Source organism: Scyliorhinus torazame, chromosome 2 (genome assembly GCF_047496885.1).
Source record: "Scyliorhinus torazame isolate Kashiwa2021f chromosome 2, sScyTor2.1, whole genome shotgun sequence".
Classification (NCBI taxonomy): Eukaryota; Metazoa; Chordata; class Chondrichthyes; order Carcharhiniformes; family Scyliorhinidae; genus Scyliorhinus; species Scyliorhinus torazame.
Genome location: NC_092708.1, coordinates 232,523,412 through 232,551,276, shown reverse-complemented (window position 1 = coordinate 232,551,276; position 27,865 = coordinate 232,523,412). Strand labels below are relative to the sequence as shown.

General features: G+C 44.1%; 1 protein-coding gene across 1 annotated transcript in view; it reads left to right on the top strand.

Moving 5' to 3' along the window:
- Positions 1–27,865, top strand: part of aven (apoptosis, caspase activation inhibitor) — a 101,326-nt gene that overhangs the window by 72,113 nt on the left and 1,348 nt on the right. The window contains exons 3-5 of the mRNA XM_072484960.1: positions 20,644–20,714; positions 25,984–26,079; positions 27,366–27,723. Of these exons, the coding sequence (XP_072341061.1) occupies positions 20,644–20,714; positions 25,984–26,079; positions 27,366–27,723 (525 nt within the window). The remainder of the gene's footprint in view (positions 1–20,643; positions 20,715–25,983; positions 26,080–27,365; positions 27,724–27,865) is intronic.

Here is a 27,865-nt window from a genome sequence, read left to right as displayed (position 1 = left end):
TGAGACAGAGGATACCCCAACCCGTCTTACTCAGAGTTTTGACCAGTTATGATCTACAAGATATGGACTTAGCATTCAATAAAATCAGAGAGTTTATTAAGTATCACAAAACCATACTACATTAATACTTAATAACGACGATAGGTTTGGACCGAAACCCAGCTCTGACGTTCCTGCATCTGAGCTCTCCAGGTCACAGTCTTCCCTTCTCTTGCTGTGTTCTATTGATTGTAGTCTATCTATATTCTTATAGATGTTTGCCGATGATGTCTTGCACCCCTTTTATCCCCATGAAGAGACACTTACCATGCCATATTAGGCCACGGTTTGTCTTGGCCAATTTGATTGGATCAAGTTGGTATCATTAATAGGCCATGGACTCCCTCTGTCCCAGCACTCATAAGTGTTTCTTTTGTTTAATCAAATGATCTAAAATTCACATTTTTGTTAATAGCAGTAAAACCATAAGATAGTTCGGTACTTCTACAAATCTGCAGTTTCACATTTATCTTTTCCTTTATTTTGTGCAAGCAAGCACTAGTTTTAAGGTCTCCATTTATCTTTTCCATTGTTATTACACAGTGTACAGCTTTAAAACATAATAAAGCAAGCATTAACTCAAGTAGACTTCAATATATTAGTGTACATTATATAGTTAGTTCTATCTTTCATAAGCATTAAATAAACCTTTGTTCGAACTGTATGAATCAATGCGTGGGCCCCTTCCGTATCTTCTACTTTCTCAGTGTGAATGGCTTCTCACACATACATATATATTCCAATATGGACAAATTGAACATTTTTTCAGTGACAGTAACCATCATGCTTTCCAGGCCAATCTTGACATTACAGTTTCTTAAGAGCACAGCTAATATAGTAAACCATAAAATTCTACTAAACCCAACACCGTGAATGGGAGAAATCCATGAAATCTAATTCAAGAGGTGTGAATGCTACCAACTGAGCCATGGTTAACACCTAATTGTACAATTTACATCAGCAGAAAGAGTATCCATATGATCAAATTGCTTACAGGAAGTTAAACAAGCTTTGTATGAAAATCTGTGCACAAATGTTAGCCTTTTGGAAAAAATATCTATTTTGTCTATTATCTACTACTGATTTTGCTTTGAATTGTACTTGGTCACAGAAGACACATAGAGATGACGGTGGCTGTTTGTCCCATTTCAGTGTACCTCTCCAGAAAGTCCCTATGATCAACTCCATGGCCTTTCCAGCTATTTTGTATGTAATTCTGGGGTTTAAACCTTTGATATTCAACAGGAAGCCAATTTCATGCGTTGATCACCCTTCGTGCAAGAGTTTCTTGGCATCAGTCTTAAATTTTACTAGCTTGAGCCTGCACTCCCTTGTCTTACTTTAACAAATTAAGTGACTTAATAGCCAGATCTATCTTTCCCATGTATATTAACTTCCAACACCTCCATTAGAAGTTAGGAATCCATGTTTCTCCAGTTTTCCCATGCCACAGCTCTCTGAGATGAACACTCAACCTTCTGGCTCCTTTCTGAACTGCATCCAGTGTTTGGAATGGCTCCATTGTGCTTTGATGACCCCAGATGAACAAGAGTAAGCAACATGTGGCCTGACGAGAGCACGGCGTTGTTTGAGCATAACACCTTCGACTTATTCTGGCCTTACGGTTCAATATTCTCTTTACTCTTGTTGACCACTGCTCTGCAATGATTGGTCATGTTCGGACTCCTGTAACCTTAAGCTTAAGTATCTTTCCAATGTGTCTTTAACTATTTCAGCATCATTCAGGGAGTCCATATTACTTATTAATTTCCTCCTATTCAAGTAAGATTGATTGATTTATAGTTGGCTGCATTTTCTTTGCTGACCTTTTTAAAAATTACCATCATGTTAGCCTGTTTATGATCTACCTCTCCAGTATTTAATCCTGGAGATTTCTTTAATTTGAGTCCATTTAGCCTATTGATTTCTTTACAGTGAAACAATTTCCTCCACTTAGCTCATAGGCAAGGGAAATTGTTCATGAAGTTGACTTGTGCTCTTCTACTCTTTTGGTCCTGCTTGTAACTGTAGATGCTCATCTCTACTCTGACCGTGAATGTACCAGAAACAATTCTTGTATGGTACCATCTTTGTGTTTGCAGCATGTTCAAGCTTCCCCCACACCTGGAAAATGCTCCCACCAATCTAACAATTGGCCACTTAAGGGCCTCAATTAGGGCAAGCGTGGGTGGCCTCCCCCACCCGAGTGTAAAATCACTGAGAGGTCAGGGCAGGCGGGAACACAGCAGGAAGCCCATTCATTCTATTTCACGCTCCCTCCATCTAAAAACCCACTGGCGGAAGAGCGTGAAATTCAGGTCTACCTCTCTTTGTGGAAGAAGGAGGTTGGGTGCCAGTTACGCTGATACTCATGTTTTTGGAAGCTCAACTTCCATTTATAGAACTTCCATTCACATACCGCTTGATTTTCTCTCAAACCTTATTTATTTTATTTGTGTGTCTGAAATTGTCCTAATTCTTACTTCCCTAGTATAGTTGAAGAGGGCACTTTAAGGTGTTTGTAGAGAGGGACATAAAGGTGCAATGTTGGTAACTTATTTTCTCCTATCCTTTCCTTCACGATGGTTGATGGTAATTCCGATTTAGATGTTGAGGTTGTATAGAGACCATGGGCGGGATTCTCCACTCCCGCGCCGAAGTGGCCGCGCCGTCGTGAACGCTGTCGAGGGTCACGACGGCGCGAAACGGCCCCGATCCCGGCCGATTCAGGCCCTGACAATGGGCTAGGATCGGGGCCGCGCCATCTACACGCGCCAGGCCTTGTCGCCCGCGTAAAGGTGGCGCTGCATAGATGACGCGGCCGGCGCCGCATAACTGGCGTCGTCCGCGCATGCGTGGTTGCCGTCCTCTCTAAGTCTGCCCCGCAAGAAGATGGCGGACGGATCTTGCGGGGCCGCGGAAGGAAGGAGGTCCTCCTTCAGAGAGGATGGCCCGACGATCGGTGGGCACCGATCGCGGGCCACCCCACATTTGAGGTACCCCCCAGTGCAGGATCCCCCCCGCAGGCCGTCCCCCCAGCATTCGCGCGCTGTTCCCGACGGCAGCGACCCGGTGTGGACAGCGCCGGGGGGAACCCGCCATTTTGGCCTGGCCGCTCGGCCCATCCGGGCCTGAGAATAGCGGGGGTGCCGGAGAATCGCCATTTTGGGTGTCTCCGGCGATTATCCAGCCTGCGGCTCGCGGAACTCGACCGGGCCGTTCCTGCCGCTTGGGAGAATCGCGGGAGGGCGTCGGACCAGCGTCCCGGGAAATATTGGCGGCCCAGGCGATTCTCCCAACCGGCGCGGGAGTGGAGAATCTCGTTCCATATCTGCAGTGATCAATCCTGATGTACAGTTTGAAAGGATCTAAAGGGTGACAGGTAGCAAACATGACACACGTGCAAAAGTGTGGTTCTAGAGTCCAGTGAGCTGCTTCTATGAGGAGTGGAATATCTACTACCTCAACTGTTTCCATACAGTGAATCACTTGCCAATACTAAATCCACAGTAGAGCGACTTACCAGACTATTAGGATGTAGCATTGATAAATGCTTATCCCTAGCAGGTGGCTGCTGCAGGTCTAGAATTCACTCGTGTAGCTCATCCCACTATAAATAAAAACAGAATTTAGTGGATTGCTGCTTTATTTCTTTCATCCTTTGCCACAGGATGCCATATTTGCTGTCATTGAAACCAACAGCTGGGTAGAACACAGTTTTCACATGATTGAGTGCACGTCCTGTCCCAGACAACAACATATGCAGGAAGGTAGCTCGAGCTCTGGAGTTTGAGGCAGTTCCCGTCACTGCAGTATATCTGCAAGGTTGAGAGCTTTGTAGATAGTGGTCGGAATTCTCCAGGCGTTGGGATTCTCTGTTCCTGCCGGCAGCGCATCCCCGCCTGTGGGTTTTCTAGGCGGCGCGGGATGTCTTCAATGGGAAATCCCATTGAGAAGTGGTGGAAACAGAGAGTCCCGCCGCCAGCGAATGGCGCACTGCCGAGAAATACGCGGCTGGGGGACTGGAGAATCCAACCCAGCATATTTTGCACGGTGATCACCCTACAGCTTTAGTGTTTTCAGACAGAGAGGTGACCATCAAGCTGTCAAGGAAAATCAGACAGATAGTGCTAGAATCCCCTGGGTTCATTCTCATAAGGATGAATGCTGGTACAAATGATGGCTCCTCTGCAGAGTGCAGCCAGAGCCAAGTCCACATGGGTATAAGGGGAAAGCTGGCTAAGATTAATCAGTGAGAAACATTTAAATAAACAATTTAATATTTTCAACAAAAATACATTCCATTGAAAGTCAAAAACTCAGCGAGAAGATCTATTGGTGCTTCCTAAGGAAGTTAAGGGTAGTATTAAATCAAAAGAAGAGTATAACTGGGCGGCGAATGTGGAGAAGGTGTGGAGCTGGGTCAGAGGGGTTGATTCCCAGTGGGTCAGAATGGAGGAGAGTGTGTGCAGGGGGTCGGGATTGAAGGCGCTAGCAACAGCGCCGCTCCCGGTGGCCCCGGGGAAATACTCAGGGAGTCTGGTAATAATAGCATCATTGAGAAATTGGAGGCAGTTTCGCCAACACTTCGGGTTGGGGGCAGGGTCAAAGAAAATGTTGATTCGGGAGAACCACAGATTTGAGCCAGGGAAGTGGGATGGAAATTTTCGGAAATGTGAGGAGAAGGGGATTAAGACACTAAAAGATTTGTTTCTTGGGGGTCGGTTTTCAGGAGCTGGAAGCAAAGTATGGGCTGGAGCAGGGGGAAATATTTAGATGCATGCTGGTTCAGGATTTTGCCAGAAAGGAGATACAGAGCTTCCAGGTGGAGCTGGCCTCCACATTGCTGGAGGAGGTGCTGACGACAGGGGGACTGGAAAAGGGGGTAGTGTCGGCGGTTTGCGGAGCTATTTTGGAAGTGGAGAAGGCACCATTGGAATGGATCAAGGCAAAGTGGGAGGAAGAGTTGGGAGAGGGTATGGAGGAGGGGTTCCGGTGTGAGGTGCTCCACCTCGTGCACGAGATTGGGACTGATACAGCTGAAGGTGGTATATAGAGCACACCTCACAAGGGCGAGGATGAGCCGATTAATTGCAGGGGTAGAAGATGTGTGTGAACGATGCGGGGGAGGCCTCGCTAATCACGTTCATATCACAAACTCTTTTACTTTGGTCCTGTCCGAAGCTGGAGGATTACTGGAAGGAGGTTTTTAGGGTAATCTCTAAAGTGGTGCACGTGAAACTGGACCCGGGCCCTCAGGAGGCCATATTCAGGGTGTCGGACCAGCCAGGGTTGGAAACGGGTGCGGAGACATTTGTAGCTTTCACCTCGTTGATCGCCCGAAGGCGGATCTGATGGGATGGAGAGCAATCTCTCCACCCTGTGTCCTGGCGTGGCGGGGGGACCTGCTGGAAGTCTTGACTCTTGAGAAGGTTAAATTTGAACTGAGGGGAAGGATGGAGGGGTTCTATAATTCATGGGCATTATTCATTATGCACTTTCAAGAACTGGATAACATCGAACATTAGTTGGGGGGGGGTGGTTGGGAGAGGGGACTGTGTGTGTTAATGGTGACTATGGGTGATTCCTGATTCCTTTTTGTCATTTGTTTATGTGAACACGCGGGCTAATGTTTGGGGTTTGGTGGGAGGATGGGATCGTTGTTATTGATATGGGGATTGACATTACATTCGTTATTGATTATTGTTTATTGTTGGGTGTAAATTTGGGGAGAAAATGTGAAAAGGGCAAATAAAAATATTTTGTCAAAAAAATTAAAAGAAGAGGTTTGTATATAATTTTGCATAGAATAATAGGAAATCTGAGGAGTAGGAGTGTTTTAGAAACCACCGAAGGGTCAACAAAAATTTGATAAGGTGAAAAAATGAACATAAGAGTAAACTAGCCAGTAATATAAAAACAGGTTGTAAGAGCTTTTACAAATATATAAAAAGGAAGAGAGTAGCTGAAGTAAACATTCATCCCTCAAGAGCAGAAACAGGAGAAATTATTATGGGGAATGATAAAATGAGACATTGAACAAATATTTTGTGTTTGTCTTCACTGTACATCACACTAGTTACATACCTGAAATCAACGGCAACCTATGGGCTAATAAGTTTAGAAAATTAAGGTATATAACATCAGTAGAGAAGAAATACTGGATAAATGCAAGGGACTAAAATACAATAAATGTCTAGGACATGTTGGCCTACATCCTAGCCTTCTAAAATAAATAGCTGCAGAGATAGTGGATGAGCTGGCTATGATTTTCCAAAATTTCCTAGATTCTGGAATGGTCCTATTAGATTCAAAGTTGGCAAATGTAACACCGCTATTCAAGAAATGAGGAGAGAGAAAACAAGGAACTTCTAGCCCAGTTAACCTGATATAAGTCTTTGGGAAAATGCTGAGATCTATTACTAAGGAAGTCTTAACAATGCACTCAAAAACCCAGAATATAGTTAGGATGAGGCAACATAGGGGAAATCCAGTTCCACAAATTTATTGCAGTTCCTTGAGGATACAAGAAGTAGCGTAGATAACGGAGAACCAGTCGATTTTGTGTACTTGGTTTCCAAAAGGCATTCAATAACGTGCCACACAAGATAAGAGCTCATGGAGTTGGGGGTCATATTTTAGTATGGATAGAGGATTGATTACCAGACAGGAAGCAGAGAGTAGGGATAAATAAGATATTTTTCAAGGTAGCAGACTGTGGCTCGTGGAATGCCACATGAATTACTGCTGGAGCCTCAGCTATTTGCAATCTATATTATTGACTTAGGCGAAGAGACAGAGAGTACTGTATCTAGGTTTGTTGATCCAAAACTAGGTGGAAATGTAAGCTATGAGGAGGACATAGAGGCTTCAAAGAGATATAGGCAGGTTAAGTGAGAGGACAAATGGAATATAATGAGGGCAAACAACATGCAGGGGTACGGAGAAAAGGCAAGCAAATGGCACTAAGTCATGATGCTCATTTAGAGAGCCAGTGCAGACATGATGGGCCAAATGGCCTCCTTCTGCACCATAATAATTCTGTGATTCTGTGAAGTGTGATTCTGTGAAGTGTGAGGTTATTCACTTTATTCATAAGAATTTCAAATTTGAACATTTTTGACAAGGGATGAATCTTATAGATGTTGATGTTCAGAGAGACTTGGGTATGCTTATACAAAGAACACAAAGTTAGCATACCCATAAAGAATGCAATGAGAAAGGCAAGTAGCATGTTGGCCTTTATTGCAAGAGAATTGGACTACAAGAATAAATAAGTCTTGCGACCGTTGTAGAGGATTCTGGTGAGGTCACGTCTGGAATATTGTGTACTATTTTGGCCTTCGTGTTTAAGAATGGATGTACTTGCATTGAGCGGTATAGCGAAGGTTCACTAAATTCGTTCCTAGGATAAGAAGGTTGTTCTATAATGAGAGACTGAGTAAATTGGGTCTATATTCGCTGGAGTTTAGAAGAATAAGAGATGATCACTGAAACATACAGGAATTTGAAGGTGCTTGATACTAACTTGGGGATCTAAAACACAGTAAGAATGGTCTCAAGGGGATGATCATTTGGAACTGAGATGAGGAGAAATTTCTCTACTCAAAGAGTTGTGAATTTTTGGAATTCTCTACCCAAGAGTGGTGTGGATGCTCCATTGTTGACTCTATCTAAGGCTGGAATAGACAGATTTTTGGTGTCTCAGGTAATCAAAGATTATGAGGAGCACGTGGGAAACTGGAGTTGAAACCCAAGATCTGTCATGACTGTATTGAGTGGCAGAGCAGGCTCGACGGGCTTTGTGGTCTATTCCAGTTCCTATCATTTATGTTCCTGAGTGAGGGAAACAGACAGGTGTTTCTGTGGCCACAGATATGAGTCCAGGATGATATATTGTGCCCTGGTGCCAAGCTGAAGTATATCACTGAGCATTCTGAGGCAGGAGGGTGAACAGCCAATGATAATGGTCCATATTAGTGCCAGTGACATGGGTAGAAAGAGAAGGAATGCTGGCAACTAGAGTTTAGAGAGCCATGAAAGAAAATAGCAACCTTGTATAGCTGAATGGGATCACCTCTAGTTCTTCTGAACTCTAGAATATAGGCCAAATTTACAAAGCCTCTCATTATAGGATAACCTTTTCACTCCAGGATCTAATCTAGCGAACCTTGACTGTACCACCTCCAAGGCAAATAGACCCATCCTTAGATATGAAGACCTCCAAGTCTGCAATGCATTAGTTTCTGCAATGTTGTATTGAAATGTACAATGTTGTAGGAATGGGACCTAACAGCCAGGAGCCTTGGAGACCACGAGCGGGCACCATTTAGCACAAACGTGGACCAAGCGTACCGGTACTTGGAGGGGGGGGGGGTTAAAGGCAATTGGGGGCCCCCCGGTGGCCGGACTCTGGGGCAGGGTGATACCCTGGCACTCCTGATGCCATCCGGGCACCATGGCATTGCCAGCCTGGTGGTGTCAACTGGGAACCCTGGCAGTGGCAGGGTGCTGCTAGGTTGCCTGTGCTAGGATGCCTAGGTGGCATCCTGCCCATGTCGGGGATCAGGGGCGGGATACTCCGACCCCACGTCGGGTCGGAGAATCTCCGGGGTCTGGCGTGAAGCCTGCCCCCCCCCCCCCCGTGTCCCGAAGTCTCCGCCACCAGAGATTCAGCGGGGGCGGGAATCGCACCATGCCGGGGGTGGGAATCGCGCCGCGCCGGTCCCACCCCGCCGATTCTCCGGCCCGCAATGGGCCGAAGTCCCGCTGCTGGAATGCCTGCCCCGCCAGCGTGGATTAAACCACCTTTTGAACGGCCGGACAAGGCGGCGCGGGCAGGCTCCGGGATCCTGGCCGGGGAGGGGGGGGGGGGGGGGGGGGCGCGGGGGGCGATCTAGCCCCGAGGGGTGCTCCCACGGTGGCCTGGCCCGCGATCGGGGCCCACCGATCCGCGGGCGGGCCTGTGCCGTGGGGGCACTCTTTTTCTTCCGCCTTCGCCATGGTCTTCACTATGGCAGAGGCGGAAGAGACCCCCTCACCTGCGCATGCGCGGGGATGACGTCAGCAGCCACTGACGCTCCCGCGCAGATCCGCGTCGTCCAGAGAAGACCTTTCGGCCCCGGTTGGTGTGGCACCAAAGGCCTTTCCCGCCAGCCGGTGGAGCGGAAACTTCCGCACCTTTGGGGCGGTCCGATGGCGGAGTGGTTCCCGCCACTCCATTACGCCGGAACCCCCCCCGCCCCGCCGGGTAGGGGAGAATCCCGCCCCTGGTGTTCACTCTTAGAATTTCTCACAAGATTGGTGTACATTAATCAGGATAGGTTTCAGCTCAAAACTGATGTCATACTGCAGCAATTAAGATCCAATAGGCATCCAAGAAGTTATCACCTAAGTGACATTCATTTAAACAAACTGAAGGGCTGCTGTTCAAGGTGAGAAACCAATAAGACACAAAGAAGGGGTTAAACCAAAGACAAAGATCTTTAGAAAAAGTGCATCATGCTGCAGGTCTTTGTTCTAAACCAGCTTTCTTTTGTGTGCGTCCAGTCCTTTGTTGGTGCTTATACTTTGCAGTGTGCTTCCATGTTGTCCGTGTCTTTTTTTGATTTTTATTTTCTGAGGTTTTATTCTTTTGTTATCGCCAAGTGCCTAGTGTCGAGTTCAAGTGTATTCGGCAAATGGCCAGTTTTAAAATTAATTTTGTAATCACCAAAAGGCCATTTCGTATATGAGTGAATACCAGCCAAATGCCTTCCAATAAAGTTATATTTTTGAACCTCACCAACCGGACTACTGATTGTTATTAGAAGAGGAAAATAAGAGTACCATCAGCGGGATTGTTCTTGGCGCTGCAAGCCGGTGAAATGCACCCAAAATGGGACTCGGTTTCATTTCCATTAAATCACGCCCATAGTTTCTGCCGTGTGCTGCTTATTCAGTAATTGTGACCCCATGATGGAGAAACTCCAGGATACAATGTAGCAATGATTGTTCACACTTTTTCATTCAATGCACAGGATTCAGTGTGTGTTTGCAGAGATAAGCCTTCATACAAACATTCGGGTATTATTTCTTTTGGATCCATTGGATCAGGATCATTTTTGTTTGGGACACAGGCTCCACAGGCCTGACGGTAAAACAAATATGAAATTCCTTATTTTGATTTTAAGAGCGGAATTCCGCCATTTCTAACCTCAACTAAAACGTAGGTTTTTCTTCTGTCTAAAGTACTGATTTAAGTTGTCCTTCCACAATACTGTATGAATAAATTGTCCAGCAACTTGTGGCAATGAGGAGGTAGCTCATGAACTGTGAATCGCCGAAGGTTGCTGCACAATTTGTGTTGCCTCAACATTATCCTTGTGAAAACAGCAGCTTACCCATAACCTTCATGACCCTCCAGATTCATGAGGTTGTGGCATTTGCACATTAATTGCCAAGTAAACTTACTGCAGAAAGGGCAAGCTGCTGCTTATTAATGTAAATACCATTTTGTGAGGAGAGTTATAGTTCTGTAATGGAAATTAACCTCTCCAGCACAGAAAGGGAGCAGTTTAAACCTTGGAGCCTTATTTCTACAAATAGTAAATTGCTGTTTTGAGATTACAAAAATTTTAAATGTAAGGTTTTGGAATTATGTCATTTGTTTTCCTTTCTCCCTCTTTTGCACTCTCCATTTAATCTTTCCATCTCTTTATTTCTCCTGTCACATCTAATTTAACTTTAAATTCACCTTATTTACTCTTCCCTCATTCCTCTGCCTCTTTCTCAATTCTTCAATCTCATTGGTTAAGGAGTTACACTGTTGGTCTCATCAATCACCAAAGTCCCAGATGCCCCATTGACCCACAGGTTAAACAGATTCTAGCTCAAGGATGACGGAAAAATGGAGCAAACTCAGTAAAATCTGAGATATTATTAAATGTTTGTGTGCTGTGCACTGCAGGAGCTGGTGTCACTTTTTAAGTTCCTAAACAAACAGGAAGTGTGACATGAAATACCAGTTGAACACAGTTTTGCTTCATTTAAAATCTGAGGCTGATTGAACCTTGAATGGGGTAATGTCTCATCCACTGTATTTTCTTGTTATTTGAATCGTTATAGTTTTTTAAAACTGGATATTTTAATTCATAGATACCTGGGGAATAGGCCATTGAAATTATACAAAAAATGCAGAAATGTCCCAATACTATTAATGGGGCAAAGAGCACTTGTGTTTGCTATGATAGATTATTGCTGTGTTGTTAAGAGTGTAGCAAATGCTAGAATATTCTACAGACATCAGAAGAGAATTCAGATTGGATGAAAGTTTGCAAACCGCCATTTGTCCTTGAAGTTCCTCAAATGCATTTAACTGCTGAGATGATTAGCTTAAAGAAAAATTACGGCTTTCATTTTATGTACAATGGTAGCTCAGTTGCTAAAAATGGAGTATGCAGGAGGAGGAAGACCTGTAGCGCAGCTTATTTACTCCACTCTGTGGATGCACTGCACCGCACAGCAGACGGCCAGCTGTCAATGACAGGCATTGTGAGTGTGTTGAACATGATCATTCTTCTGCTAATGTCCTTGGCATCTCTCTGTGTGGTCTGCTGCATAAATAATTGGTACAATGACAGCCTCTTTCAACATTGCTGTAAATCTGGTCACGATCCATTTAAGGTTTAATGTTAAGGAATATTGCTTGTTCCAAATTATCTTTGGAATATGCAAATTCTTTGGATGTGCAAAGAGCCTTTTACATAGTTAAAATAGAGCAAAATAATGCTGACCTTTGCTGTAACCTGTGCCATTAATCCTGTGACTAGTCGAAATTAGTGAGGGAGAAGAATAATTTATGGTATTTATATATGTTTCTCCATCTGAACTGCATGCTTTTATGAATCCATGATACTTTTTTAATGTGAAACCCAATATAGTTAACCTTCTGTTATTCCTTTGACTTTTCCTTCAAAGCTTGCTTGCTCTGGGCAGCGAAGCTTCTAAAAATCACCATGTCATCTCTGACTGAATAGTCAACCAGGATTCACTGATCACATCAACTACTTTCACTCGCTAAATTATCAGGTAGCCCTCTCAGCTTCCTCCTGAGATCTTCAACATCACAAGATTCTAGCCTTCAGTCATTTTGATTCACTCCATGTGATATGGAGAAACGGCTTAGCGCACTGGATACAGCAAAGATCATAGGTCCTGACAACATCCGACTGTAGTCCTGAAGACTTGTGCCCCAGAACTAAGTGTGCCCCTAGCCATACTGTTCCAGTCAGCTACAAGATTGGTGTCTTAACCAATTAAGTGGAAAATTGTCCAGGTATATCCTATCCACAATAAGCATAGCAAATCCAATCTGACCAATTTCAGCCCCGTAAGTCCACTCTCAAACATTAGCAAAATGATGGAAAGTGTTAGCCCGTTCTTATTCACCAATGATCTAAATCATGCCCAGTTTAGGTTCTGATAAGACCACCCAGCTCTAGACTGCACCACAACCTTGGTCTAAACATGGACAAAAGAACTGAATTTCAGAGGTGAGAGGGATCAGCCTCGCCATCAAGGTAGCAGTGGAGTAACCATGGAACCCTAGTAGAATTGAAGTTAGTGGGAATCAGGGGAAAGCTCTTCACTGGCTGGACTCCTACCTACCACAACGGAAGATGGCTGTAATTGTTGGAGACCAATTATCTCAGCCGCAGGATATTACAGTAGGAGTTCCTCAGAGTAGTGTCCTGGGCTCAACCATCTCCAGCTGGTTCACCAATGATTTTCCATTCTTCATAAGGTCAGAAAGACCTGGACAAACATTCCGGCTTTGGCAGATAAGTGGCAAGTAACGAAAGTGATGGATAACAAGAGTAAATCTAACCATCTCTCCTTGTTATTCAATAGCATTAAAAGGTAAATTCACCATAGTCCCAGAGGACCATAGGCTGCATTCTCCTTTGAGGGGGAGAGCTGACTGGTGGTGTTTTAACCTGAGATCACACACCTCAGACGAGGGGCAAGGTTGAGAAGGCGGGGCTTTCATTAATAACCAATAGCATTACCATATAACTGAATCCCACACCATTCACATCCTGGAATTACTATTGAACAGAGACCTAACTGGACCAACAACACAAATTCTGTGATTGCAGTAGCAATTCTGCAGCGGGGTACTCGGCTCCCGACTCCTCAAATCCTTTAACTACCTAGAAGGCACAAGTCAGGAGTGCATTTAAATGCTTTCCACTTGCCTGGATGTAGCACTAGCAACACTTAAGAAACGCAAAATATCCAGTACAATACAGTCCACTTGATCCTGAAAATGACTATCAAATGAATTAAATTCCCAGGACCAGCAAAAAGACTTTGATCAACTGGGCAAATCAGTGACAGATAAAATTTAATATAGTTTAGTGCAAAATACAACACATTCTGAGGAAAACCAAATGCTAGAACTGCAAGTTGGATTGTGTATAATAAGCTAAAGGTGAAACTGAAAAGGGATATTGGCATGAGAATAGATTTGGCACTAATCACATTCGGGCCCTTTTGTGATTTTGTGACCACATCTGCCACCGGTGCAAAGGGCAAAGTGGGTGCAAAATACCGCAAGAACTCGGAAACGAGGTTCCCACCCAGAAAGGCCAGGCATCTCATTTCAATAAATTAACATCTCATTAAAGGGATTCCCTGCATTACGATTTCCCCCCCCCCACCAAACCCAACCGACATGATGTCACGTCGGCGAGGTTTACAACAGGTTTTGCAAAGTATGAACCAGGCAAAGGGAATCCGCTGGGAGTGTGTAGGTAAGTATAATTGGCAGTGGCAGGAGGTAGTGCCAAGGGGGGGGGGGGGGGGGGCGGGGGAGGGGGATCTCGGGGACCTCCATTTTGGGGTAAGGGGGTTACCCTGTGTGTGTGGTGAGAAAACCAGGCTGTGCAGCCGGTGAGCTGCACGACAATTCTCTTGCCTCAGCTGGCACTCTGCAAATAAATTGAAAATTCCACCCTAGATCACTAGGGCAACAATATTCAAAGTAAATTGTAATTAATGGATAATTAGTAAATTATAATTAATGGTTAATTATATCATTAGATCAATGTAAGTTGGAAGATGTGCTCTGAATCTATGAACAGCGCAGTCTCAATTCCTTTCTCAGTTTTGGACAAAAAGACATCAGGGAAACATGCAAGCTATGAAGGCTGTACAAGTTACCCTGGCTGATTGCTGGGACCAGAGAATTGAGATGAGGAAAGACTGAGAAACTGGGACGCTAGCTTTTAAAGGAATGACTTGGAGGGAATTTTATAAAACATTAAAATTAACAGTATAAGATTATACCAGTGCCCCAGGTTGTGCCTATAAGTTAAAACTGGTCAAAGAAAAAAATCAGGGCACATAGGAAGTACTTCGCACACATTGATCAACATGGAATGATACAATATTGCCTGTTTTTTTTGTTCAAAACCTGCCCTCCATAGAGACTACTCTGGTCTCACTTTTATAATTCTGTACTTGTTAAATTGTCTAATTACACTGAGTCTTATTCCATTGTGGTTCCTTTTTTACAAAAAAACTAGAAACTTGCTTACGGTGATTTTCATACCTGAGCCGGGGTAGTGAGTATTACTATATTGTTTCTGTGGGCTAACATGATCAAGCTGCCATAACTCAAATAAATTGGACAGCATCACCAGCCAGTGTGCCTGTACTGCCTTATGAAATGGGTGAACTAAGCAGAGGGGAGATGAAATATGATGCCTCTCTGGCTTAGATACTTGAGCGTCATATCATTAGGTGGTTTATGACCTGACCTATTTACATAATAGAGCAACTTCACCTTTTGCAAAAGAGCTCTGATGTGAATTATTGGCGTATGCATTTATACATCACCTGCTATTAAAAAGCAATTAAATCTTTTTTATGTTGCTGTTGTTCAGATTCTTGGATACTGGTGTTTGTGAGCCAGGTTCTGGCATTTAAACTGGCAAATCTGGCTCCCTTGTCCTGGCAACAGACTGGGGGAACCAGCTTCTCGTGGGCCTGTAAAGTTGCAGCCGAGATACAGGAGCTGCACGTAACACTAAATGTCAAAAGCTGGTGCAAAGACACCAGTCTCTGAGAATCAGATTAAAACAGTGACAAACGAAAACTGCTGTGAAAACAGCATGTATGGTCAAACATTCTGCTACTATGTTATAATATTCCTGACTTTCGTACTTGGGATAACAGGATCTTGGGGCTATTAGTGGGTCTTGTGTGGGAGAATCGTCACTGATTACCCATCTTCTCCGTTCCCCACAAAAGGAGGTGGTGGGTCAGGCAGACGAATGTTGTTGATTATTTTCAAATATACAACCATTAAAAAGTGTACAAAGTACATTAGCTTTCTTCAGTGACTGCTTTTAACAGGTATTCATGCTTTTCACTATTTTATAACCTCATGTTGATTCCATTTGCATTGCTTATGTCTTAAAATTTAATGCAATTCTTACATCTTACCATCTGAGCTGCAGAGATAGCAGAAGAATAAATGTCACAATTTATAAATTGCATTTTAAATTCTAATAAACTCCCAATTGCAAACACTGATTAAAACTGACACTCTGCCATTTAATTAATGGCTATTCTGAACTTTTGAACATTAACCACTATCTAAATTTGAAAAGTATTTCAATCTACATGATAATTTAGAATTAATGCTATTCATGCGTCAAAAGAACAAGCAGGAAAATTAAATGAATAATCAGCCTGGTCTGTTTAATATTTTTAACAGCAGATATTTATATATAGTAGTTAAGAACTAACTCCGCACTCTCACTGCGGAATCAGGCTATGGGTTCAAGCAACAAAACCAGAAACTTGAGTACATAATTTAGGCTGATATGTCAGTTCAGTATTTGAGAGTTCTGCACTCTCATCTGTGTAATGCCTTTTGGATGAAATGTTAAAGTAAGATCCTGTCTGCTGTCACAGGTCCTAACGGGGTTTTCCTTGTATCCTGTCCAATAATTACCCTTCAATCAACAGCACTCATGATTATCTGGTCATTCATCTCATTGCTGTTTGTTGGATCTTGCTCTGTAAAAATTGTCTGTGTGTTTGCATACATGACAACAGTGATTACGCTTCAATATCTTCATTAGCTGTGAAATACTTTAGGACATTGTGAGGATGTGAAAAGTATGATACAAAGTGTAAGTTATTTGTCGTTTTCTTTCTGCATAGGCTGTTCTGAATCTTTCCTTCAAATATATTGGTGTTCTATCTGGGCCAAATAGAAATGTTTATAATCTTCCAGTATGAACCTTTGGAAAACAGCACTGTAGGATAACATGATTTATAACATATATATTAACTTTTTTTGTAGTTTTGAATGCATTATACTATCCTGTAATGTGTGATGTGAGATCAGTAATTTGTTACTCATGTGGAATGGCCAAATTAACAGGGCATGTGACTTCTGATTGCATGAACCATTAAAAGATAAGAAAGACTTGCATTTATATAGCGTCTTTCACATCCTCAGGATGTCCCAAAGTGCTTATGGCCAATAACAATATTTCAGAAGTGTAGTCATTGGCCAGCATTTTCCAGCCCTGTCGTGGCAGGACCCTGTGCCGCAGGAGATTCAACGGCCCAACCAAAAGTCCATTGACTTTGCTGGGACAGGACTATCTTGGCTGCAGACGAGGCCAAGAAATCCAATCCCAATGTGTAGGAAACAAGATGCCAGTTTGTGCATGATAAGCATGAGATGTAGTTACTCCGAAGAATAAAGATAGATGGGTGACGGTGAGAGGGGCTGGCAGGAAGCAGTCAGTACAGGGATCCCCTGTGGCTGTTCCCCTTAGTAACAAGTATATCACTTTGGATACTTTTGGGGGGGGGGGGGGAGACTTACCACGGTTAAGCCATGGGGTACAGGTCTCTGGCACAGAGTCTGTCCCTGTTGCTCAGAAGGGAAGGGGGGAGAGGAGTAGAGCATTAGTCATTGGAGACTCCATAGTTAGGGGGATAGATAGGAGATTCTGTGGGAACGAGAGAGACTCACGGTTGGTGTGTTGCCTCCCAGGTGCCAGGGTGCGTGATGTCTCGGATTGTGTTTCGGGATCCTTAAGGGGAGGGGGAGCAGCCCCAAGTCGTGGTCCACACAGGTACCAATGACATAGGTAGGAAAAGGGATGGGGATGTAAGGCAGGAATTCAGGGAGCTAGGGTGGAAACTTAGATCTAGGACAAACAGTTATTATCTCAGGGTTTTTACCCGTGCCACGTGATAGCGAGACGAGGAAGAGGGAGAGAGAGGAGTTGAACACGTGGCTACAGGGATGGTGCAGGAGGGTCTCAGATTTCTGGATAATTGGGGCTCATTCTGGGGTCGGTGGGACCTCTACAAATGGGATGGTTTGCACCTGGACCAGAGGGGTACCAATATTCTGGGGGGGACATTTGCTAATGCTCTTCGGGAGGGTTTAAACTAGTTCAGCAGGGAACCTGAATTGTAGCTCCAGTATACAGGAGGTTGAGAGTAGTGAGGTCATGAGTAGGGTTTCAAAGTTGCAGGAGTGTACCGGCAGGCAGGAAGGTAGTTTAAAGTGTGTCTTCTTCAATGCCAGGAGCATCCGGAATAAGGTGGGTGAACTTGCGGCATGGGTTGGTACCTGGGACTTCGATGTTGTGGCCATTTCGGAGACATGGATAGAGCAGGGACAGGAATGGTTGTTGCAAGTGCCGGGATTTAGATATTTCAGTAAGCTCAGGGAAGGTGCTAAAAGAGGGGGAGGGGTGGCATTGTTAGTCAAGGACAGTATTACGGTGGCAGAAAGGACGTTTGATGAGGACTCGTCTACTGAGGTAGTATGGGCTGAGGTTAGAAACAGGAAAGGAGAGGTCACCCTGTTAGGGGTTTTCTATAGGCCTCCGAAAAGTTCCAGAGATGTAGAGGAGAGGATTGCAAAGATGATTCTGGATAGGAGCGAAAGCAACAGGGTAGTTGTTATGGGGGACTTTAACTTTCCAAATATTGACTGGAAACGCTATAGTTCGAGTACATTAGATGGGTCCGTTTTTGTCCAATGTGTGCAGGAGGGTTTCCTGACACAGTATGTAGATAGGCCAACGAGAGGCGAGGCCATATTGGATTTGGTACTGGGTAATGAACCAGGACAGGTGTTAGATTTGGAGGTAGGTGAGCACTTTGGTGATAGTGACCACAATTCGATTACGTTTACTTTAGTGATGGAAAGGGATAGGTATATAACGCATATCAAGAGTTTTATCTGGGGGAAAGGCAATTATGATGCGATGAGACAAGACTTAGGATACATCGGATGTAGAGGAAAACTGCAGGGGATGGGCACAATGGAAATGTGGAGCTTGTTCAAGGAACAGCTACTGCGTGTCCTTGATAAGTATGTACCTGTCAGGCAGGGAGGAAGTGGTCGAGTGAGGGAACCGTGGTTTACTAAATCAGTCAAAACACTTGTCAAGAGGAAGAAGGAGACTTATGTAAAGATGAGACATGAAGGATCAGTTAGGGCGCTCGAGAGTTACAAGTTAGCTAGGAAGGACCTAAAGAGAGAGCTAAGAAGTACCAGGAGGGGACATGAGAAGTCTTTGGCAGGTAGGATCAAGGATAACCCTAAAGCTTTCTATCGATATGTCAGGAATAAAAGAATGACTCGGGTAAGAGTAGGGCCAGTCAAGGACAGTAGTGGGAAGTTGTGCTTGGAGTCCGAGGAGATAGGAGAGGTGCTAAATGAATATTTTTCGTCAGTATTCACACAGGAAAAAGACAATGTTGTCGAGGAGAATACTGAGATTCAGGCTACTAGACGAAGGGCTTGAGGTTCATAAGGAGAAGGTGTTAGCAATTCTGGAAAGTGTGAAAATAGATAAAGTCACCTGGGCCAGATGGGATTTATCCTAGGATTCTCTGGGAAGCTAGGGAGGAGATTGCTGAGCCTTTGGCCTTGATCTTTAAGTCATCTTTGTCTACAGGAATAGTGCCAGAAGGCTGGAGGATAGCAAATGTTGTCTCCTTGTTCAAGAAGGGGAGTAGAGATAACCCCGGTAACTATAGACCAGTGAGCCGTACTTCTGTTGTGGGAAAAATCTTGGAAAGGTTTATAAGAGATAGGATGTATAATCATCTGGAAAGGAATAATTTGATTAGAGATAGTCAACACGGTTTTGTGAAGGGTAGGTCGTGCCTCACAAACCTTATAGAGTTCTTTGAGAAGGTGACCAAACAGGTGGATGAGGGTAAAGCAGTTGATGTGGTGTATTTGGATTTCAGTAAAGCGTTTGATAAGGTTCCCCATGGTAGGCTACTGCAGAAAATACGGAGGCATGGGATTCAGGGTGTTTGGGCAGTTTGGATCAGAAATTGGCTAGCTGGAAGATAAGGGTCGTGGTTGATGGGAAATGTTCAGACTGGAGTCCAGTTACTAGTGGTGTACCACAAGAATCTGTTTTGGGGCCACTGCTGTTTGTCATTTTTATAAATGACCTGGAGGAGGGCGTAGAAGGATGGGTGAGTAAATTTGCAGATGACACTAAAGTCGGTGGAGTTGTGGACAGTGCGGAAGGATGTTACAAGTTACAGAGGGACATAGATAAGCTGCAGCGCTGGGCTGAGAGGTGGCAAATGGAGTTTAATGCAGAAAAGTGTGAGGTGATTCATTTTGGAAGGAATAACAGGAAGACTGAATACTAGGCTAATGGTAAGATTCTTGGCAGTGTGGATGAGCAGAGAGATCTCGGTGTCCATGTACATAGATCCCTGAAAGTTGCCACCCAGGTTGAGAGGGTTGTTAAGAAGGCGTACGGTGTGTTAGCTTTTATTGGTAGAGGGATTGAGTTTAGGAGCCATGAGGTCATGTTGCAGCTATACAACACTCTGATGCGGCTGCATTTGGAGTATTGCGTGCAATTCTGGTCGCCGCATTATAGGAAGGATGTGGAAGCATTGGAAAGGGTGCAGAGGAGATTTACCAGAATGTTGCCTGGTATGGAGGGAAGATCTTATGAGGAAAGGCTGAGGGACTTGAGGCTGTTTTTGTTAGAGAGAAGAAGGTTAAGAGGTGACTTAATTGAGGCATACAAGATGATCAGAGGATTGGATAGGGTGAATAGTGAGAGCCTTTTTCCTCGGATGGTGATGTCTAGCACGAGGGGACATAGCTTTAAATTGAGGGGAGATAGATATAAGACAGATGTCAAAGGTAGGTTCTTTACTCAGAGAGTAGTAAGGGCGTGGAATGCCTTGCCTACAACAGTAGTGGACTCGCCAACACTAAGGACATTCAAATGGTCATTGGATAGACATATGGACAATAAGGGAATAGTGTAGATGGGCTTTAGAGTGGTTTCACAGGTCGGCGCAACACCGAGGGCCGAAGGGCCTGTACTGCGCTGTAATGTTCTATGTTCTATAAGCTCCCTCCTGCAAACAGCAAAGTGATTATTTCCAGTAAATGTTTTTTTATGATGTTGAAGAATCTCTTAGTGGATACTGTAACATTGGCATGGTAACATTTTCATGAATAGAAAGTAAGTAGACACTTGTCAGACTTTAATGCAAATAAATTAATTTTGTGCTTCAAACCAGGTGACTCATTTGCACAGTTCCGCTTTGCTGAGGAAAAGGAGTGGGAAGTAGAAGTTCCTTCCAGTAAACAGGTGGGTCCAGTAGAATTACTATGCTTTAGATTTTTAGCCTACTAGAAATCTCAGCACAAGGGGCATTCAGTTGACACGTTGGGTGTGATCTACCAGCTGTTCACACCAGTGATATTCCGGTCACATGCCAGTGCACAGGTTTCCCGGCGACCAGCGGTGCAGTCACCGGGAAATCCCATTGACACTGGTGGGGTCGGTAAATCCTGCTGGCGGGCAGCCTCCGCCTTCAACAAACACATGGCGGGTTGGTCGGTAAATCCTGTCCATTGTTTATGTGCAACGCCAATGTAGAAAAATTCAATTTATAATCCCATTTCCTTTCAATGTCCCTTTATCGTGTATAAAAAAATATGTAATATATACAATTATGCTATTATCCTAAATAATACTGAAGTTGCATTTAGGCTTTGCTGTGCTATTTATCACACTCAAAATGTTGAGGTGTATCTTTTATTTTCGTGAAATAAGTTTGTAAAATACAGAATAAAGCTGAGGCTAATCTGATGAGCTATATACTTAAAAGATGAGAAATTCAAATTGCTTTCACTTGCTATACCCCCACCCCCCCTCCCCCAGTATAGTATATAACTATTTTCTGAAACTTTGGACCTGATGACAGGATGTAGTTCAAGACAAATATGATTTGATGTGCCCATTTTGTAGTGTTTGTCTTTATGGCACTGAAGTTAATGGTAATGTTCCTGCTGCCACCCTGGCAGGGACTGGTTAAGGTAGACCAGCAAGATTGAACCTGGGACCATTTGTTTTGGTGTGCTTGAGCTAACCACATACCGAGCAACTGAATAGTGTACATGCATAATATATCTATTCCCATTATGTAATTTTCCTCTGCTCCAGTCACGAGGGGTATTAATGTAGGTTGTATGGAAGTATCAAGGAGCGCATAGTTGATACATCATGTTTTGGCGTAGAACACGGTTATGTTTAGATTAAGAAGAGGTTAGTTCTGAAATGTTGCCTTTCCTTTTCCTTCACCTTTGGTAAAGTGGGAACTCACAAAATAAATTAGTGGTAGGTTTGTTCTTTATTGTGAGCATTTGCCATGCATAAAGGTCGATTTTTGCCAGTAATATTACAACGTTAAAGATACTTTGCTTTTCAAATAGTGGCATGCATTTTGGTTGTAAATGCAATCCCTCCAGTTTCAAAAGGGTGAAGGATGGGATGCTTAATTTCTTGGATGTGAAATTTAACTGACTTTTGCACTTTGTAAAGACAATGTTGAAAGCAGTTGCTGTGGATCATCTGCTGAATGGTCAGCAACACCTTCTCTGTGGAATTTATCTCAGGTTGTCTCTGCATGACTACAGGTCTGCTTGAGGTCAATGCAGCCCAGTCGGATAGAAAAAAGTTATTAACACCTTCCCTGCACCATGAGAGAAGGTGGTTGTGTTTGTCCCACCACAGCTTCAGCTTGTTTATGTTAATGTTTCCCAGTCTTACTGGCTTTTAACCCAAATTTCAGAATTAATTAATTTTAGATGTCGTCACCCGCAACAACAGAAGCTTCTTAAATATCAGGAATAATGTACTGTGTAGCATTTGGAAGTTGCATGGAGGTTCAAGAAGAAAAGTCTTAGAAATGTAATAACACCCATTTTACAGCAAGGGATGGGTGGTGGGGAAGTGTGGCACTCATTTCCACATTGAAACATTGGATTGGGCTGTTCAATGGCTGATCAGTCTCTGCAACTCTAATTGGTGTTGGATCAATTACATATGCAAATTAAGAATCCTACCACTCTTTTCCCAAGTCACTTTAGGTAACTAGTTGCAAATGGCCACCATGTACTCTGTTGATACTCAGCAGTCCTCATACGAACCACCAGCGGTTGGCGCCCAAAATTAAGCTTTTAAAAAAAACTTCATTGTGGAGTTCTACATTGAAACGTATGCTGCTGGTCACCTCTCCCCACCCCCTCCTGATTGCCCAGTTCCTGTGCACTTTTCTGGGGCCCCTCAGCTTTGTCTGAACCTGCTGATTCTGTTGGCACCTGTGTGAACAGTCTCTGGGGCCACAGGTGGTGTTCACAGCTCACCATGCTACCTGAATGAGGTTGGCGACCAGATTAACATGGTTCTACCATCAGTTTCATTCGTGCTCAGGTTGCATTGGGAATGTGCCCGATTCGGATCTGGTCCAATTGTAAGCCTAAGGATTTCTCGTGATGTTCTTGTTCGGTTGATTGGTTTCTCTATGGTTGTTGAATTTGGAGGGTAACAAATGAAGAAAGACAATTTCCTGTCGAGCTTTGATGACAAACAAGTAGAGATACAACCTGCTCCCTTTACAATCAAAAAAACTGTTAAAACAATGAAATAAAAATGATACTGTTTATTCTGAAACATTAATATCTAACAAATGTATTCGTTAATTAAAAGTTAACTACTGGACAAACACAACTGACTTATTTTAAGATTGACAGCTATTCAGGAAAACTACCACAATGACGTTCAGTTTCTCATTTTGATGATGGACAGGATGCAGTTGTTTACAACTTGATAGATGTTATCCAGGAATTTAAAAGATAATTTGACAAACACACACATGGAAAGACTGGCGAAAATGTATCTCAGCACCCTGCAGATCTTCGCTCAAGTCTGTGTAACTTGAGTAAATATTAAGGAATATCCCGGTGCCGAGGAATGGCGTGAACCACTCCGGCGTCGGGCCGCCTGTAAGGTGCGGAATCCTCCGCACCTTCAGGGGCTAGGCCGGCGCCGGAGTGGTTTGCGCCACGCCGGCCGGCGCGGAAGGGGCTTGGCGCCATGCCAACCGGCGCCGAAGGGCCTCTGCCGGCTGGCGCAAGTTGGCGCATGCGCAGGAGTGGCAGCTTGTGCTGGCGTCATCCCAGCGCGTGCGCAGGGGGGGTTCATCTCTGCGCCGGCCATCGCGGACTGTTACACCGGCCGGTGCGGAGGAATAGAGTGCCCCCACGGCACAGGCCTGCCCGCGGATCGGTCAGCCCCGATCGCTGGCCAGGCCACCATGGGGGCACCCCCCCCCAAGGACACCGGAGGCTGCCCGCGGAGCCAGATCCCGCCGGTAAATACCTGTCGTAACATACGCCGGCGGGACCGGGCAGCCACTCAACCCATTGGGGGCCGGAGAATCACCGGGGAGGCAGCTGCCAACGGCCCCCGACCGGCTCGGTGCGATTCGCACCCCCGCCAAATCCCCGGCGCCGGAGAATTCGGCAGCCGGTGGGGGCGGGATTCACGCCACCCCCCGGCGATTCTCCGACCCAGCGGGGGGGTCGGAGAATCCCGCCCATGAAGTCATTATGGCACAGAAAGAGCCCATTGAGTCCATGCTGCCTCTCTGTAAAGCAAACCATTCCCATGTTCGATATGTGGCCTTAAAAGTTTTATCTTTTCACTACCTTATCACATGATGACTTACAGCCATCATATAATAGAAAACAATAACTAGCTATATTAACTGAAAATCACAAAATATCAAACTTACTCTTGAACTGACAAACATTCAGGTAAGTGTAGGACAAGAAATAATCAAGTTCTATCATTGGATGACACCTGTAACATTATTTAACCACCCTGTTGCCCTCCAGTCCCATTAGTTTGGTATGTTTTGAAGGTTAATGATGCATGTGGAAATGTGTACCTGGGCCATGTGCTAAACCAGACAATTCAGGGTTTAGCCTGACTGTGTCTTCACTTGACATCCATATGTGGATTTTCCAGGAGGGCCCATTAACCCTTGGGAGTTGGGTTTTCGTAGTGGAATCTTTTGTAGAGTCCTGATTACTGCATGACTGAGACCTTACTAAGCACATGTCCCAGGCATTTCCTGAGTTGGACCACTTCGTGCTACACCGCATGCTGCATTTAACCACCTACAGAGTAGCATTTTAAATTCTGGTATTTCAGTTGATTACAAATGTCAGCCTAGCTTGTTTAGTTTTCAGTAATTCTTCATGCCTTTCAATTATGGGACAGATTTCCCTACCAAGGCTGTTGCCTCAAGTTGGGAAATTCTCCGATTTGGCAAACCTGCCTGGGTTTTAAAGGGCCCCATTAGACTTAATTTTCATTCTAGGAGGCAGGAGCAAAAGAGAGATGGGCTCGCTGACACGAAAAGCAGATCGTAGGTGGCCCCAGAAGTGGGCGAGTACCAAGGCAGGCTGGCTAGATGGCCCCTCTTGGGTCTCTGGTATTTCGTCCCAGTTGTTTTAAAAATTGTTGAAATCTAATGCTTTCCTTGGCCTGGGCTCACAGCCAAGTCTCATTAGGAATGTTTTACTATGAACCCAGAACAATAAAGTTTGAGCTCAGCGGTTTGTTTGAGTACTGCTTCAATAACTGACGTGAACTTGTCGACTTTGCTCGTGTGACATCTTTAAGTGGTTCTTTCTGTGATCTCTTTTGTTAATGTTTTAATGTTTATTTGGAGAAGATTAAGAGGCCTGAAGTTTTTGAAGCATCTGCTATAGATACTTTAATGGTCTGTATGATTGACTCTTTTACAGGGTTGCAGAAACAGCAGTTTTTGTTCAGAAGATTTGTGGAATTGAGTTTTTCTCTCTCCACAGTTCCGCATTTGCCACTGTCATTATATATTGTACATAGTGCATACCCAAGAGGGCATGTAAGGGCTGAATGGCCTCCTTCTGCACTGTAGGGATTCCATGATTCTATGCATGGGAGGGGTTACCTTTCAAAACGTTCCTGAATCCAGACTATGGTTAAGGACTCCTCGGAAGGCTGTGAACCATGAATCATGGAGAAGCTGACCTAACACAAAAATTGCGGGGTGGGGGGGGGGTGGTGCTAGGTAAAACCTCACCCCCATAAAGGAGCTGGCCAGGTCAGGAGTGCAGCACCCTTATGCTGCGCCACCAAAATCTAGGGATGCCAAGAATGGGGCACGAATCTCATAATTAGGTCCAATGTGCCATTTTTAAATGACTCCTACCGACTGCAGAAATCAGGACCTTTATAAGGACTAGGAGCAGGAGTAGGCCATCTGGCCCTTCAAGCCTGCTCCGCCATTCAGTGAGATCATGGCTGATGTTTTGTGGATTCAGCTCCACTTTACCGCCCGAACACCATTACCCTTTATTCTTCAAAGTATGTTCAAAATTAAAAGATACCTAGTTTCAACTGGAAGCCAATATTGTACTTCTTTCACAGGACTGCATTTAATTTCTGTTCAGATAAGGCTGTGGAAATATTGTTAAGCATATTTATTCATGATGGGTTACTTATAACATGTTGTGCATTTCAGATATCACCTTTGTTTGTGGACTGCCAATCCCTGGCTCATTCTCTTCAAGAACTCCCCCTCTACCTTAGACTGAATGTGGAAGCTGAGTTGGTACAGGTAGAATTCCTTTATTAAATCTGTCCTTAAGACAGAAAGGTTTACTGAGAATTTTGCTGGTAGCTAGATTATTTAAGTCAGTTACTCAGATGCTTAAGAGCAGCGCTAAATGTCCTCCTAATCATTCCCTCCCACAAGCAATGAAGCTGAAATCAGCAACTCAACCATATGATGGATAGAAATTGCATTCCGGTGCTCTGTGTTCAAATAATTTAATTGGATAGTTAGGTTTATAGTGCTTTATTGCGATATGAAGCTTCACAAAATGCTGCTGAATTGGGTAATTACTGTGAAAATCCAAATGACTTGATCATGAGCTGAGGTTTAGTCCACCTGATGGTATGAAGCTGATGTTTTTAAAATTTATTCATGTGATGAGGACATCACTAACAAGGCCAGCATTTATTGCCCGTCCCTGATTGTCCTTGAACTAAGTGGCTTACTGGGCCATTCGGCCCAAATCCCTACATGTAGGAGGCCATTCGGCCCATCGAGTCTGCACTGCTGCACTGACCCTCTGAAAGAACACCCCTCCCAGGCCCACTCTATCATCATAACCCCTCCTAACCTGCACATCTTCGACACTAAGGGGCAATTTAGCATGGCCAGTCTACCAAGCCTGCACATCTTTGGACTGTGGGAGTAAATCGGAGCACCCGGAGAAAACCCACAAAGACACGGGGACAGAGTGCAAACTCCACACAGATAGTCACCCAAGGCTGCAATCGAACCCGGGTCCCTGGCGCTGTGAGACAGCAGTGCTAACCACTGTGCCACCCTTTGTTACCTTTATCAGGAGAATTCAATCAAGTTAGGCAGACATGATTTGCCTTTAACAAATCCGTGCTGCCCTTTGTTTACTAACCCATATTTTTTCAAATGCCAATTAATTTTGTCCTGGATTATTGTCTCAAAGACTCCTCCACCACCGACGTTGGCTGACTGGCCTATAATTACCATGTTTATCACTCTCCCTTTTCTGAAAAGGGGTGTGATCATTAACAATCTTAACACCCCCATATGTAAATAAGATTGAAAAACTGTTGGTAAGAGTCTCCACAACGCAGCCTTATTTCTCTCCGTAATCTTTGGAGCAGGCGGTGGCATAGTGATATTGTCACTGGACTAATAATCCAGAGACACAGGGGTAATGCTATGGGGACCATAGCATTTGAATCCCACCATAGCAGATGGTAGGTGAATTTAGTAGAATGATTTACTTAGTCACATTGGTAAATTCAGTCTCTGCAGTTAACTTTACTTTTTTTCTGTATCTTCAAATTTAGATAACTCCCCCTGCTGAACTACCACCGATGACACTGAAGAGTGTACACGATGGCACAAGCAAATTTAGCCAGTTTAGAGCTCAGGCAACAGGTCCTGCAATAGCTGTGCATATAATCCCAGTCAGCTCTGTGCCCGAGGATGTAGACAAACATACCTTCAACCTCTCACCTAACCCCGTGGCACAAGCACTTAAGAGGGCTCCTTCGACATTGCAGCAAGCACCAGACAAGTTAGACGAGGAGCTGGATATTTTGCTTCAACTTGAAACGCCTGTCAGCAAAAGTAATGATGTTTTCTTAAAGGGAGCTCAGGATGTAGAAGCTCTCTGTGACCCTGAGACAGTTAAGATTTCAACTGGTAAGAACAATCATTCTTTTGAAGCTTTTTTAAAAATTTAAAATGTTGGAAATAACTGAAGTCTATCTTTTACTAAAGTGGTATTAATTTATTCTGTTTGAATATACATAAATAGTATATTTATATCCAATTTAGTATGTTT